This window comes from Typopeltis vanoorti, chromosome 15 (genome assembly GCF_054136105.1).
Source record: "Typopeltis vanoorti isolate ZY-2024b chromosome 15, IOZ_Tvanoo_1.0, whole genome shotgun sequence".
NCBI lineage: Eukaryota > Metazoa > Arthropoda > Arachnida > Uropygi > Thelyphonidae > Typopeltis > Typopeltis vanoorti.
The window spans coordinates 82853371-82870738 of record NC_143563.1 but is presented as its reverse complement, the minus strand read 5'-3'; the positions used below and the strand labels follow the sequence as shown (position 1 = coordinate 82870738).

The window sequence follows — 17368 nt, the reverse complement described above, 5'->3', positions numbered from 1 at the left end:
AGACCTCTCTGAACAGCATATTATATTTTGTGATGGCCTACTTCCATCAGCCTTTTTGGCTGTTAAGGTTTAGCCCTAGAAACTGCAATTGTTGTTCGGTGACCACAATCTGATGTTCAGTAAAGTTAATCCATCTGCTGTGGCCAAATCCTCTTGCTACATATTCACATTGGTGGGCCTGTTAGTGGTCCTGGGAAGCCACATTGCAAATATGGCTTCCCAACCTTGAGAGGAAAGACATGTGATACTATCCACCACTCAAATACATAGTAGATTAGTTTCATTGTCCAGTGTAATAGTACTACTGTGGTCATCAGAAGCTTAATCCCAACAAAATCATGTTGGGATTCTGGAGCAAAGGCATGGTTTATTTTTGTCCATTTCTTCCAACATAATATGAGTGAAATTTTCAGACATCATGAAAAGTAAAGAGCCCAGCAGTTCTTTTGGGGGATATTGACAAGCCAGAGTGGTTAGCATATCTATCCACTTAACAGGCTGCAGGTAAAAATTCCACAATGGGCATAGAAGTTTGTGGTCTTCGGAGAAGAATAATTGCTGATGTGGGACCACTATCCCACTTATTGGGGGCCTGAAGTGGCTTGAAAAAAAAGTTCCATGTTTTGTCTCTAGAGCAGGGTTTCCAAACTGCAGTAAATAAAAATATATATATATAAATTAATTAAAAAAAAAGTAGGGGAAAAGCCTTAGCCCATCCAAGGTATGAATATAGTATGTTTACAAAACTGTTTGTTGATTAAAAAAAAAAACAATATTATATTGGACTTGAACCTTATGTTTACCACTAGGGATCTTACTGCCACTGTTTTGTCTTCTTGGAAGAGGTTCAAGTAGTGATTGTCGGGATACTTAATTGGGTAAATTTCTCTACATATATAGCTTAATAAAGAATCCACTATTGTATATTCCATATCCCTTCCAATTTCACCTCACCATAAACAACTGTGAAAAGTCAGAGACAGAGAGTGAAACAGTTTATGTGCAAAAAAAAAGACAAGGCCACCTAAAACTGTCCTTCATTATTATACATGGCACAGTGAGCATAGCATGAAAGTAGTTTTTAAAACTGTGTCTGCTGCCCAGAAGTGACTGATTTAAGTAATTCCACTGTTTTCTTTTTAATCCAATTAGTTGGGTTATATTTCACAAGTTTTTTTTTTTTTGAAGGTAAGTTGTTCAGTTTAAAATAATGGTAGCACTCCTTTTATCGGCTGTAGTAATTATGATATCTTGATTTGCTTTTAAACATTTCACAGCTACTTATATAGTTTTGGTGTAGTTGCTAGTTATTGCTTTAGTATTATTCAAAATGGCAGAAGTTTCTAATTGTATTTTATCAGCAGTTTTAGTTGAGAGACCTTATACTTCTTATATAAAAGAAAAATACCTTATATGCTACTATGAAATTGAAATCCATGTAAGATAGAGAGCAAAGGTACTATCTACTAGGTCAACTAGGTTAGTATCAGGGCTATCTTGGAGTATAAATGGAAAATGGCCATAATAAAGTATTCTGCAACATCAATTGACTGATATGTACCATCAAGGGGTGTACATGCTACTGTAACAGCATTACATGATTTAAGTTCAGGTTATTACTGATCTATCAACAATTTTCCTCCAAATTAGTCTATTACTGTTACTTTTGAGCACTCTGTTGGATCCTACTTCTTCTCAATCTATACTTTGGATTCAACATGATTACCATTACGATGTTCTTAACTAATTGATAAGTTGTAAGTTGATTTCTAATTCAAATATAAAGAAAATTTATATTTAAACACTGCACCACTTTATATCTGAATTAGTTCAAGAATTGAAGATAAACCAACTCTCAACTACCCTTCCTTTATATGTTGTTATTATATATACTGGCCGAGTATATTTAACTTACTTAATTTACCCGCTTTGGTTCGAATATTTAATGAATGGTGCAGTAAAATAGATTCAGGCAAAATACAACCTTGATTAACAAAAACAAACATTTAATTTTAGAATCACAAATTTTACACTTAAGTTCAAATCAGTAATTAAGATATCACAAACATTTTAGCTTCTCTGATAAGTTCAATCATACAGACTCAGACAAAGGTAAATCTGTTATCTCTATAATACAGTCTTCTCACAGTTCCTTAAGTTCCAAAATACAATAAAAATTGCAGTAACACCTCTTCACAAACAAACATCTTTAATTTTACACTTCAGCTAATTCTCAGCAATAGTTACTGTTAGTATAGGGAAATTCTAGGATGAAACTCATACACTTCTCTGTATAAGAATATTAATGGTTGGAATAATCTCACCGATAATCTTCTTTCTTCATCAACTTACACACAAACACTTTTTATAACCGTAAACACTTAATAATAAATGGCACTCATTTAAATAAATCTTCTAAGCATTAATTGAATTAATTCATGGTCACAATACACATAATCAGACGTTCTTGCATGAAGCACTACTGATCACTCATGAATTAAGGCAATACACAATAATTCCTTATCTTGAGGTTTTATATGCTCAGTTGTTCATTCCTCCTACATTCAAATAATTCTTTAGGCACTATAATTCTAAACACAGCTAACAGTAAACTTCAACTTTACAGTCTCTACTATTCTCTAGTAACTTCGTGCTTTGCTTCAAGGTTCCGTATGTCCTTGAAAAGTCGGCGCCGAAATTAAATCTCAACTCAAGTATCGCTAGTCTATTTAATAGTCTCTCGGCTGTTTTCCGAGTGCGATATTAGAGAGTCGGCAAGTCACTCAAGCAGCTAATTTAAGTCTACTAGTCGAGAAGCAGTTAGCTAATAAGTTGTAGAATAGCAATTATAGCTAACTGCTTCTCGACTAGTAGACTTAAATTAGCTGCTTGAGTGACTCGCCGACTCTCTAATATCGCACTCTGGTTCCCCAAATGCTGAATACTCCGATTCCAACCGAATGTCAATTCTCTCTCTCTCTATGTTTCCTATCTATCTCCTTCTCTCTCACCTTCTCTTTTACCTTCTCCCTTCTTATTTTCATCGTTCCTCGCTTATATATCCGTTCTTCCCACCTAAATTGTTCTCGTGATCTCTTTAACTAAAACTCTTTTCAATAAACTTTCAACATTCTCCTCACGTACTGTTCCAAACTTGCGCTCACTCACTTGCATACGTCTCCATGACAACAAAACAAAACATAATAAAATTGAGCTATTGCATAACGTTAAACTTCTACATATAGGAATAAATAGAGAATATTTACATTTCAATTAATGCGCAGTTAAATTATCAAATACAAATTCTTATAATATTAATATAGTAATAAATAAAATAGCTTAATAATATTTAATACAGTCTTTTCATTATTAATACATATATCTTTGATTAATTAATTAAATATTAGATAAAATTAAAGGTAGTTATATGAATATTAAATTGTAAAATAAGTTGTTTACATTAAATAATATTTACAAGTCTAGCCTTTGTGATGGAAGATCATGTTGGATTCTGAAGCAAATAATAATTACTTAAATCTCTATATATTCAAAATCCAACAACTCCAATATTGTAATTTCAGTCTTTTACTGCACTTCTGAATTAACCAATCCAATTAGATCTCAGTCTTCCTCTGAGTTTTTTTCCCTGCATTTTTACATCAAGCACTTGTTTTGCTAACCTTTCCTCTTCCATTCTGTTTAAGTGACCATACCACTGTGGATTAGCTTTGCTCATACATTCTTGAATATTAACAATATCGAGTTCCATCTTAATATCTTAATTTTTAATATAATCTGCCGTTGATGCTGTCTCCTCAGACCCCTCATTTTTCATATATTTATGGTCTCTAATCTTTGATCCGGTGCTTTATATTTCTAACCCACCTTTGCAAGTTTAGCATTTTGCCGAATTTCTCATATTGCATATAAATTTATTCCCTGGCTCTTCAACCATACAAGTGCTTGTTTTGTTGTCTATTTCCATATATAATTTGACATCTTCACTAAAAAGTGTACATAAATAGCTGAAATACTTTCTTGTACTATAGGGTTCTCCATTGAGAATGCAGCTGAAGTTTTTACATCCCTGCTTATTTTCATAATTTGGTCTTTAAAATTTTACAATAATAAAAAAATTTAATAATTTGTATGTTATTATACATATGTATACAACGTATGTAGTGATTTTATTTTTATTTATTGTTTTTATTATTTTATTTATTTTATGTTTTACCAGAGGTCAGACTAGCATAAGCAATCAACAAATCAGTTAGATTTAGCTTACTTTTATGTAGTGTCTTGTAGCTTGTCTTCCTGATGATGACCTCAGTATGGAGGCCAAAATGTTGAGTGTCATTTTCCTCTTTATAAGCAAAGTAATTGCTCTAACATGTGTTTTCGTCTCCATAAATTCTACAGGATGAACTGGCAATTTGGGATTTAGCCGACCAAATTGTATTCTTATTGGCTTAAACCAATATACAACATGATGGTACAACATGACAAAATTTCATGCCGGCTGGGGTGTCGCCCGGTTCAACAAGGCCCCTGTTGTTTTCCCCAGGGAACCAGGGCGAACAGCGAGAAGTCAGCTACTGGAACAAATCTGAATGCACACCCCCATTACCAGAGTTAAAGATCGGTACCATCAACATAAGAAGCCTGAATGGAGCTAGCTGAGGAATTAGATAAGTACCAGATCGACATAATAGGGGTGACTGAAACAAAAAAGACAAAAACTGGTGAGATCTTTCTGAGCAATAAATACAAAATGTTATATTCAGGCAATGACAATCTAGGAAAAGGAGTAGCTATAGTATTCAACACAAAATACAAGGCTAATCTTCTTGAATGGCAGGCAGTCTCAAGTAGAGTGATGTGGGCAAATATCAGAATGGGGAATTGGACAATGAGACTTATTTATGCCTGTGGTCCCACAGAAAGTTCTACTAAGGTAGAAGTGGAGGAATTTTTTTAAAGCTTTAGTGAAAGCAACTGACACAATGAAAAAGGAAAAGTTGGTCCTTGTTGGAGATCTAAATAGCAGAGTAGGAAATGATTGTCAGACATACAAAAATATTTTGAGAAAATTTGGAGAAAAGAGCAAAGCTAATAATAATGGCAAATACCTGTTGGATTTCTGCTCAGGTCATGGACTGGTTATTACTAACACCATGTTCCAACATAAAAATGTGCAAAAATTCACATGGAGAGAAGAGGCAAGGAATAAGAAAAGTCTCATTGACTATGTTATTGTTGATAGTGATGTTTTCTCCCTGGTGCAGGACACCAGAGTGTGCAGAGGATTTGAAATTGGAAGTGATCACTATTTAGTCTTGAGCAGGATAAAATTGAATTTCATATTGAAAAGAATAACATGTAAGAAAATTTTAAAGTGAATAAAAGTTGAGCAGCTCTCAGATGTGAACTGTAGACGAAAATACACAAAGATTGTTGAAGAAAAAATGAAAGGGTTTGAGAACAAGAACCAAACCTTGGAGATTCAGTGGCAAGCCCTGAAGAAAACACTTGATTGATCAGCTAGAGAGGCATGTGGTGAGGTTGTCTGCATGAATAGAAACTTCGGAATTCCATGGTGGTCATAGGAAGTTAAAGAGGCAGTGAAGGAAAAGAAGAAAGGATATCGAAAGTTACTAGCAAATGCTCTTAGAGAATACAGAGACAAATGTAAGAAAGCTAAACAGTGTGTAAAACTAGATAAATAAAAGTCATGGGAGGACTTTGGCAAGAACATAGAAAATAAATATCAAGAAGGTGGTAAGATATTCTGGAGAAGCTTAGAAATGGAGGAAAGAGTGCAGTAAAAGGATTTAGAGATGACAAAGGTGACATGAAAATGGGAGAAAAAGATATCCTTCAAGTATGGAGTAATTACTTTGAAAAATTGCTAAATGAAACAAGCAGTGATAGCTCAGTGGTTAAAAAACACTCAACAGGCATACAGTCAGGAATACATATCCATACTTGAAGTAGAAAAAGCCATCAAAGGCTTGAAATGTGGAAAGGCAGCAGGAGTAGATGATATTCGACCAGAGCTGAAGTATGGTGGTATAAAAGTCTTACAGTGGCTGCCCTGCATAATTCGTAAGGCCTGGACAGAGGGACGAATTCCTGATGATTGGAGTAGAGCTCTAATAGTACCCATATATAAAAAGGGAAATAAAACTGAATGTGAGAATTGCAGAGGTATTTCCCTACTGAGTGTTCTGGGCAAGATTTATGCCAGTATACTTGAGAAACGGTTGAGAAGAATTGTGGAAGAAAAGCTTGGTGGAGAACAAGCTGGATTCAGGCCAAATAGAGGCTGTCAGGATCAGATTTTCACTTTACGACAAATAGTTGAGAAAGAATTGGAATATAACAAAGATCTGTATTTAAGTTTTGTTGATCTGGAAAAGGCATATGACGAAGGTGCCAAGAGAGAAGCTATTCAATACGCTACAGTTTTATATGGTGTCAATGGGGCATTATATCACGCTATTCTTAGTCTTTATGTGAGTTGCAAGTCAGCAGTTAGAATTGAAGGAAGTACAGGAAGATGGTTTAATGTTAAATTGGTGTGAGACAAGGATGAACATTATCCCCTCTGTTATTCATTATCTATATTTTGAAGGAAAGTGGTATTAAACATGATATCAGAATTGGAGATGTTAATGTATGTTCTTTGCTTTATGTAGACGATGTTATACTTCTAAATAAATCCGCTACAAGTTTGCAAGATTCCCTGACTAAATTGAATAACTGTTGTAATAGATATGGTATGAAGGTTAGCAATAAAAAGACAAAGACAATGAAAATAGGTAGAATCGTTGAAAATGTCAACTGTGTTTTGAATGGAGAACCTGTGGAACAAGTAAAACATTTCAGCTACTTAGGCAAGATTTTTAGTGAAGATGGTATATTAAATATGAAAATAGACAACAGAATCAATAAAGCTGTTATGGTTGGAAGTCAACTGAATAAATTTATATGGAATAAGAGAGGAATTAGTCAAAACACAAAATTAGCTGTATACAAGCATTCAAGCCAATTTTAACTTATGGATCTGAGAGACGGGTCAGAAATAAAACACTTGACCAAAGACTAGAGACTGCAGATATGAGAGTCCTGAGAAAGATTAGAGTCGTGAACAGTTGGCATCACTGGCAATATCATATTAAAAACGAGAATATTAGGAAAGAATTTGACATTGTCAGCATCCAGGAATGCGTTAGCAGAGCTAATCTCAGGTGGCATGGTCACTTAAATAGAATGGGTGAGGAAAGATTAGCAAAGCAAGTGTTCTCTGCCTTGTTGGCAGGAAAACAATCCAGAGTTTAGGCCTTTACTAAGGAGCAAGAGTTCAGGGTGTGGCTTGAAAGGTTAATCACATGACTGTTCATTGAAGGCATTTGGCTGCTCTTCTTATCTTATTTGTATGTTGCTACTATCATCCCTTGTTTGTAGTTGGTTGCTCATGTTATCATGGTTAGTGGCTGGCTGTTTAAATCTTGCCTGTTGTTTTTTAGATTGAAACTGCAACACATTTCTTGAGAATCATGATGTAGGTAATTGAGAGGAATTTAAAGTATAATGGAGAATAAATATTGTTATTCCTCATTTCCCCAAATCAGGCAGAGAAGTCACAAAGATCATTCTGCTTGGCATTCTTTTAATGCCATATGTATCTTTTTTTCTTTTTTTTTCTTTTTTTTTTAAATATATATATATATATATATATATATATATATATATTAAAATAATTATTGGTCACTCATAAATTATTATTCCTAATCTATAATTGTATATCAATATCATGGATACCAGTAATTTGTATAACCATGGAGTCGCATTGTTCAATACTAAATATCGATATCTGCAGTGATTTATTCAGAGAAAATAAAAAACATGTTGGCAACACTTGCGAGTTTCAGACATGGCATCTTTCTGCTGTAGCTTTACTTTTTGTTTTGCTTGTATGCTAACTGGTGGCTTTGTTATTCAATGCTGGTGGTTTAGATTTCAGGTTTTTTAAAGTTTTAAGTCTTATTTTTTAAATCTTTAAGTCTATCCTTGGAATGTCAGCAGCAAAACTGCAGTTTTAATGATGATCACCAAAAATACTTCAAATGTATTAAACTGGACAGGCTGTGTAGTGATGGATCAAAAGTGGTATGCCAACATTGTTATGTTCATTGCTAATGGAGGCAGAAGCAACATCAACATCTACATAACCAGAAACATAAGGATGCTGAAAAGACTCTGGCTTCAGTTAAAAACATCAGCTTGTTTATGGTGAGATGTGATGGTGAAAGCGATAAAATTGCAGCAAGTGAAGCTCTTGTTGCTTATCACACTGTGCGTTGCGGCCAAAGTTTTTGCACAAATGACTGCTTGTCAACATTGATAAATAAAATTTATGAACCAAAATATTTTAAACATGTACCATATCAGAAGCAGTAATTACCAACGTTTTATCACCATACATATTGGGCAAAATAATAGAGGATTTGAATAAAACAAAAAGCATTACATTCAGTTTAGATGCATCAAACAAAAAAAGATATCAAACTTTTTCCAGTTGTTGTGCAGTACTTTTTGCCAAATCGTGGTGTTCAAGACAAAATTATAGACTTTATTTCCTTACCTGGTGAAACATCCAACCTGTAGTGTGCTGTGTTGAAGGAAGTAAGTGACAAATTTGCCTTACAAAACAAAATTGTTGCTTTGTGTGAGGATAACATGAACACCAATTTTGTTGTTTGCAAAAGACTTGGCAAAAAATTGAAACTGAACTAACTGAAGAGGCAGTTATCAGTATTGGTTGTGGGGCACACAATGTTTCCAGTGTGCTGTTGATATTTACCAATTGATATTGAATGTTTTGCAGTGAAAGTATACAAATACTTCAATATATACATAGTTAGAGTTGAAGAACTGAAAAACTTTTGTGACTTTGCAGGAAACAATTACACTAAATTGTTAGAGCATGGAAATACAAGATTTTTGTCCTCGGGTCCATCAATTGACAGAATTTTAAGCATGTTTGATGGGCTTCGTTCTTATTTTCTTTCTCAAGAAAAATGCCCTGTTGTGAAAATTGCTTGAAGATCCATGTTTGAAATTGTGGTTGTCATTTGCAAGAGATCAAGTGTCTACATTTCAAACATACATTAACTTAATTGAAAAAGATAATATTTCAGCTACAGAAGTAGCCATGCACATTGAAAATCTTGTAACCAATTTAGTCTAGAAAAAGTGAAATGCTTGTAATTATTGATGTCAAAAAACAACCAAAAATGTTAGTAAATTCAGGAGAAATTAATTAGGCTAATTTTTTGAGGTAGTTGAGAATTTCTATGAAACCAGCTTAGAATATGTTAATAAGTGAAAGTGCAATTTAGGAAACACTGAGAAGTTCAAGTGGGTGCCACTAAGGAAGACACCTGAATGGAAAGAAATACAGTACAGCCTGAACGAGGAACTCATCACACACACACACAGAAACAGAGAAACTCGTGTATTCAATCAGCTGGCCCTCATAAAATCTATAATTGTGAGGCAGTTGAATACATGAAATAAAGAAAACATTCCTGTATCTGATAGATGGGTACAGATTTTTTTCTGAAATGAGTGAAAATCTCCTAAACTTTCAAATTTTTGTAATATTGTAGAGTTTATTCTTTGTCTTCCAGGAAGTAGAGCACCTGTTGAGAGAATATTTTCTGTTATGAACAGTATGTAGTCAAAGGAGAAATATAGATTAAGTGTCGAAACAATGAGGACTATGTTAGTTGTAAGATAAAATTGTGTTATGGAGTGTGAGAAGTTTTATGATAAGGTGTTGAAAGACTGAAATTTGCTGCGTAAGATCACTTCATCAGAGAAATATTCATAGTACGATCGTGGTGAAATACAGTCCCCCCCCCCTATGTCTACCTAAATTTTTGTATGGGTTCTGTCACTGAAGAATAACAGTAAACTCAATATGTTTATGTAATAAAACTTTTTTTTATCATCTTACTTTTTCATGAATACAGAATATTACATAACTTCCATCCCATTTTTGCCTCAAGGATATATGGTCAGCCTACATATGACACAATGATGATGGCTTAGTGTTGAGCAATGAGATAAGAAATCAACACTAGAATGTGATTAGAATTAAATAGAGATCACCATCAACTGTAATCTTAAAAGGGTTGCTAGTGAACTAAAGAACAATAGTTAGCAGGGTAGTTAAGCCTATGGAGTGTTCTGGTAGGCATGTTTAGTTCTTTGGTGATAGCAGTGCCATCTCTGCCTGCTTGATCTAACCTCATTATTGGGAAAGCTGTGTCATTAGGATAGCATTACAGACAACAAATGAATGGGATATTATGAGACTGAGAGATTTTTAACAGATCAGAGATCAAGAATAGAACAAAGTTAGAAACTGTGATATTATATATCTGAACAAACACAACTGCTGTCTCTTTAAGATGAAAAGAGCTAGAGTATAATTGTGTTCAACTGTAGTGAATTGTGCTTAAGGCTGAAATTTGAATTTCTGTTAGGAAAAGTAGGTACAGTTAATTTATAGAGAGATGGAAATGAACCAACAATGAATATTGGGGTTGGGAACTAAGCCCATGTATAATTTTGAAGGCTTTGGGCAGTTGCTTTTATCTGCATATAATTGATTTTGCCTTGCTGGACATTTTTATGGTTGTGTGATTTGAAATTGGGAAGGATGTGGTATATATAGTAATTATAATAGTGATTCCTACTAAGTTGTACATATGGAGAATTTCACCTGACTCTTCTGCAGCATCCACCACATATGTATGTCCACTATTGTACTCCCTCCAAACACACCTGGCAGAATAGTGGTAGCAATATTTACTCATTTAGATCAATATCTCATACTGTCTAGCAGTGATCTATGGAATAACCATTTTAAAGTTGCATTCTCAAAAAAAAAAAAAAAAGAAAGAAAGAAAGAAATATTTGGGTCTCTCATTCTCCATATTGAGTGGGTTACTCACTGAGTCTTTACTCTGGAGCTTAAACATGGTTTTTGGCCATTTCAAGCTCTCAGTAAGCAGAGTGATGGTATCACACCAGATGATGAAAATCTTCACAGAGGTTTGGTCTTTCAGGGATGTGAGTGATATACCTGAGTTCCCCTCCCTGTGTTACTTCACTCCTTGTTTCCTCCTTTCTGATGTCTGTTGGCTAGAAGGATATATCTAGGACCTACTAATGGGCCACCAACATGAAGGTGTAGACTATTCTGTTTCTGTAGAACCAACTTGACTTTAAGAAGGTTCGGCATTCCCTACGTTGTGGTGGCGAGAACATCACTTCCACCAGTGTTTTAGACTTCTGAGGTTTCATTCTAGATACTGCAAGTGTTTAAATGTATAAAGTACTTTAAATGGTTTATTAATAACACAGAAGTAAAAAATCAAGCATTTTGAGTAAAAAATAATAAAGAAAATTTGAGTAAAAAGTACAAAAGTGAATAATTGAGTATATTACCTTGATCAAGCTAACCAGTTAAAAGTAGTGAAATATGTCAAGAACCTGACCTCTTTTAAATTTGTATTAACGATGATAAATCCCAGTTATCCTAACTGAAATAAATATTACCTTTTGAAAGTTATAAAAATACTTATTAACCAGTCTAAATATTAAAACTGCATATAGAATTTGTTTTCTGAAATTTAAATATTGTTTCTAAGTGAGTAACTGTAATTTCTAACGTAAAGAGCCAATATCATAAAACAAAAATGATAAGCCATCTTAATAAAAAGAATTTTAAAAAAATCTTTTATCATTTGATTCGTATTACAACTGTACTATTTGTGGCGATGTATTATTAGCTTAATGATTTCATTTTGAATACAGGATACACAAATATAGGGATGTTGAAAATGTAAAAAGCAAACATAAGTTAACAGAGTTTGGGGACATTCAGAGGAACACCATTGAGACTAGATTTTTCACTATCCATGAAACTTAAAATTTGCTGACAGTAAGTAAAGAATGGATCATGCCAAATAGCATAATTTAATTGAGAGAGATGAATTGCTGCAAAACTTCACTTTTTATTTACTTAAAATAAAAAAAATAGTTGCAGACTGAGAGAAGTTAATGTACCCTGTAACCTGAATTGCTACAAATTGCTCTTTTTATTTAAAAAAAAGTATTGCTTTCTTTTGGATATTTTGATTTCACTTTTGATAAACTGAATCGTAAACATTTATTTTCTAGATTATTAGTTAGAAGGGCTCGAAAATTAGCTCAACAGTATTATATGATGTATGGGGAACCAATTCCAACAGGTCAGCTAGTACAAAGAGTAGCATATATAATGCAGGAGTATACACAGTCTGGGTAAGCATTTTAAATATTTAAAAAATAATACTAGCTTAATTTTTAACTGATCATTACAAATTATCGTATCTGTTTCCATGTAAATCTTTTGTACATTTATAAATGAAATTCTCTGAAATTAACTATACATGGAAACTATTATGAATATTGTGAATTTTTGTTAAGTATTTTCAGTGTTGAATAAGTTTCTAAATAGTAATTCTATAGTATAACAAAGCTGGTATGATAGAGTTGGTAGCCCAACTTAAAAAAACTGGACAAATTTTAATCCATTTGTCCATTGACCCTTACTCTGGGGAATTGATAATTATAGGGACTTAAAAATTCTTTTTTGAAGGATGTGAATTTCTTTCATGCTAATATTAAAACATTGTACAGCTGTCAGAATAGAAGATATCTTTTCCCAACTTACTTCACAGAATGGATTTCTCTCATTGTAAATAAAATGACACAATTTGAAGTAAATTTTTGTGCACATTTTAAAAATGTGCATCTGTTCTCCCTTATAGAAACTGTTGTGCAATTTTCAAAAGTACGATGTTGGTCAATGATGTCAAAAAAAGTGTACTATATCAAATTCATAGGGATAGTTTATCATAGCAGTTATAGTAAATTTACTTTAGAATAGCATAGAACAACAGTTGGTTGCTTTCAGGTGACCAGTTTATTCATTAATGATATTTGAGAGGAAATATCCAGTTGTTCACCAGTGATGCTGAACTGAGGATGGCAAAGGTTAATAAAGATTATGTTAAGATCTTGTAAGATGATCAAGATGGTCCTATAGAATCAATGCTGTTTTAAGCTCAATGCAAATAGTGAAAGTTCTAAACATTCATAATAGCAAATTGAGGTTCTTCCTGGCAAATGATATCACAATCTTGAAATTGTTATTACTGAAACACATATGCATATGTTTTTAAATTAATCTACACAGTACAACAACATGTATCATCTGCACTGGTGTGGCAGTGCATGTGATAGGAGATAATTGTGCTTTGGAGGGAAGGGTAACAGTGTTATGTTTGCACTAAGTGGTTGTTAAAAACCATCAGCTCAGGATACAACTATTGGTATGCTATGGAAAGTATTGGGTTGGCAAATAAGTTTGTTCGGTTTTTCAGAGTGGAATGAAACACATTTTATTTAATATATATAATACATACTAGTCAGTTATATATTGACTCTCTTTATTAATGACCTCTTGCCATCTGTCCACCAACTTCATTATGCCGTGGTCATAAAACTCCTGAGGTTTACTGGCAAAAAACTGATCCAGGTGTCTTTTGACAGCCTCCTCATTAGCAAAGGTTTTCCTGTTCAGAGAATTCTGCAACGATTGGAATAAGTGGTAATCAGAAGGTGCCAGGTCAGGTGAATACGGAGGATGCGGCAAAACATCCCAGCCAAGACGTAACAATTTACACTGGGTTGTTAACGGTGTGTGGGGGGGGGTTTGGTGTTGTGGTGAATGACAACTCTTTTCTGATTTGCCAATTGCATGGGTCAGTCGCGTTAACTGTGAGCAATAGACAGTTGAATCAATCGTTCTGCCTGACGGTAACACCTCGTAGTGGACAACACCTTTATAATCCCACCCAAGATTATAAAGGTGTTGTAATTAGGAATTTTTATATAGAGATGTTTATATTGAAAGGATATTATCATAATATTAATCCTACCATTGAGATCTCTGTTTCTAACAATTATTTTTTAATTCCGAGTGTATCTATAAGGGTTCACTCAGATTGGTGCAATGGCACGGTTGTTTCCGTTAACGACAAGAGAATGTCTTCATAAAACACAAAACTTAATATTTTAAACTACTATAAAAAATTTTAAAGTAATACAACTATTTAAATCTGGTAAGTACATAAACTTTTTAACTGCTTTACGTATCACTTTTGACAAAACAATTTCCATAACGGGCACATCGCAAGTGCCGACAATGTGTATTATGAAAACAATACGTAAAAATATTCAGAATTTTAAATTATGATTATTTTTACATTTCATCTTTCTCTGAAAATTTTTTTTTTTTTTTTTTAAATTTTAAATATTTAACCCCTATATCTAATAAAACTTTTAATGCTTATTCCTAGATCTTAAAAAATAACGTGATTCTTACTGATCATTATTTACACTTTCGGAATCATCTGATGCTAGAGATGATTCGAAATTTTCTTCTTCCAGTTTACTATACTTACAAATCTCATTTCTATATTTCTCAAATATTTCATTTAAACTACTTGAATTATGCCCTAAATCTACAGAGTCATCACTAACAGAATCAAATTCTACAGGTTTCTGATATTCTTTATTCTTACTAACTAAATTAGAGGTATTTTCACATTCCTCTGGTTGTTTATTTAACTCCAAATTAACTAACCTATTATATTCTGCTATAATTTCATCAATGTTAGAATCAGTTTGATTATCATCACTCTTACATTGTACGTTATTTGAAATATGTACTTTTGGATTTCTAAAATTTCCTGCATTAGGGTTTATTTTACCAAATTTAATTTTCTCCTTTGCTGTGTATTTGAATTACAAGTTTTAAAACTATTCCCTTTCCTACTATTTGATTGTGAATGAGATGCACAATTAGTACTAGAAAAACAACTCTCATCTTTCAATATTCTATTCATATTGTCTCCTAATATTACTTGATTTTTATTCCCTAAAAAGTACTTTTTTAACCTATCAGAATGTACATTCTGATAGATTAAAAAATTCTGATAGGATTTTTTGACATCTTGAATCCTAAAATTCACAGGAGAAAATTTCTCTAAAATTCTATATGGACCTAAAGCTTTCTTACCTAATTTCCCAACCCTTTTTATACTAGATTTATCATCTAACAATACTAAATCACCTTGTGCAAATGACTTATACTTTCTAAAATGATTTATATACTGCCTAGTTTTCTGTGAACTGAATTTACTTATTTCACCTTCTAATCTATGAGTAGTGGAAAATTTATCTGTTACTGTTTCAAGATACTCATTTATGTCATTGTATCCTGTATTAGGAATGACTGAAACAAGTTCATTAGGAAAGATTGGATCAAAGCCATATAAAGCAAAAGATGGTTTTTCTTTGATAGCAGAATGAAAAGCAGATCTGCATGCAAATAATGTTGGAGAAATGTGTGTCCCAATCATTCATTTTAGTGTTTGCTAGATTGGAAAGTATTTGCTTTATATTTTTATTCAGCCTCTCACACATACCATTACACTGTGGGTGGTAAAGTGTAGTAAAAATCTTTCTAACGTTGAGTAATTTACATAACTAACAACAGTCCACATGTGAAATTTGCTCCTTGATCTGAAAGTAAGGTCTGAGGAGTTCCATATCTACAAATTATCATATTCAAGAACTTCCTTGCAATAGTTTTTGCAGTTTGATCCTTCATCGACACTGCTTCAGGAAATCTAGTTAGCATATCTATGACTACCAGAATGTATCTATTGCCTTTATTAGTAATTGCCAGTGGACCTACCACATCAATAGCAACAGCCTGAAAAGGTGTAGTTGGAATTGGAAATGGTTGTAATGGAGCTTTTCTTCTGAAAGGGGATCTTATTTGGCACTTATGGCATGATTTGACATATGTGAGTATGTCACTCTTCATACCTTTCCAGATGTAATGATCTTTTATTCTTTCCCAAGTTCTAGAAAATCCTTGGTGTCCTGCCAAGTCTGAATCATGGAAAGTGTACATGATTCAGACAGAGAGCATGATTTTCTTTGGGTGCAATCCCACTTTCGAAGTTGTTTGCAGCAGTTTGCTCTTGTGTCCCCATGATCTTTTACATGCCACGTTATCATACATGACCCATTTTTCATCTCCTGTAATCATCCGCTTCAAAAATGGATCATTTTCTTGGCAACATCGCAGCGAATCACAGATGGATATGCGAGCAGTCATATTGGCTTCAGTCAATTCATGCGGCACCCAAACATTGAATTTTGAAACATATCCCAGCTTGTGCAAATGGTTTTCAATGCTTGTATGGGATATGTTCAGTACTGTAGCAATCTCTCGCACTGTTTTTGCCGGATTTTTCTCGATGATATCCTTCACAACACTCAAATCAACCTTGGTCGGGCAACCGGCACGAGGTGCATCACTGACGTCGAAGTCTCCAGAACGGAATTTGGCAAACCACTTTTGGTATACGCATTCTGTTAAGGCATCATCCCATTCTTTACTTCACATCCCCCCCCCCCAAATACTTATAACACAAGCACACATATAATGTTATAGATGTAAATTATTCATAATCCATTTTACAGTACTGAAAGTATTTTTATTCATGCTGTGTCTTTCTCTTCCTTATATTTGCTATTCTTTACATCTTTCAGTAAATCAAGTATAGTAATAATCAAATACATCATTCTCTTTAATTATTGTTTTTTAATATATTCTGATTTCCCACTGGACTTGTTGGATTCCAAAAATGCAGTATCCTCTTGATGTCCTTGAATTGTAATCAAAGTCTGGCCAAAGAGAGAACACATTTTCTTGCTCAGATATTAATGTGTTCTCTATTTGGCCACATGGCTCATACACATTAGATTCCTTCCTCCTACACCTCATCAAGCATCCGAGAATCCAGTTCACTATAGAAAAAGAAAAGAACAAATCTGTCTTTTTTTAGATACTCTAATCACATGTTTGCCAGACCATCTTGTCCAATGATTACAATGCCAAAAAAGATTAACAAATTGGTTGTTCCTCTCACCTCCTCCTATCCCTCTCACCATACAGACTACAGTAATGCTATTACTATCCGTATATCTGGGGCACCTCAAAAAACGTAGCGAGAATATTACAAATATATGATTTCTGTACTGCTTTGAAACCTCATCTGATGCTGGCTGCCCTTATCTCTCCTCTCTGTTCCAGGTGTTTTACAAGGTTCCTTATTTGTGCAAATTATCTTAATATGATCAAACTAGATGATCTGCTTAAAAGAAT

General features: G+C 33.6%; 1 protein-coding gene across 1 annotated transcript in view; it reads left to right on the top strand.

Annotated features, from left to right (window-relative positions):
* The window catches only part of Prosalpha2 (proteasome alpha2 subunit), a 107239-nt gene that overhangs the window by 41931 nt on the left and 47940 nt on the right, over positions 1-17368 (top strand). The window contains exon 4 of the mRNA XM_090404584.1: positions 12259-12381. Within this exon, the coding sequence (XP_090260710.1) occupies positions 12259-12381 (123 nt within the window). The remainder of the gene's footprint in view (positions 1-12258; positions 12382-17368) is intronic.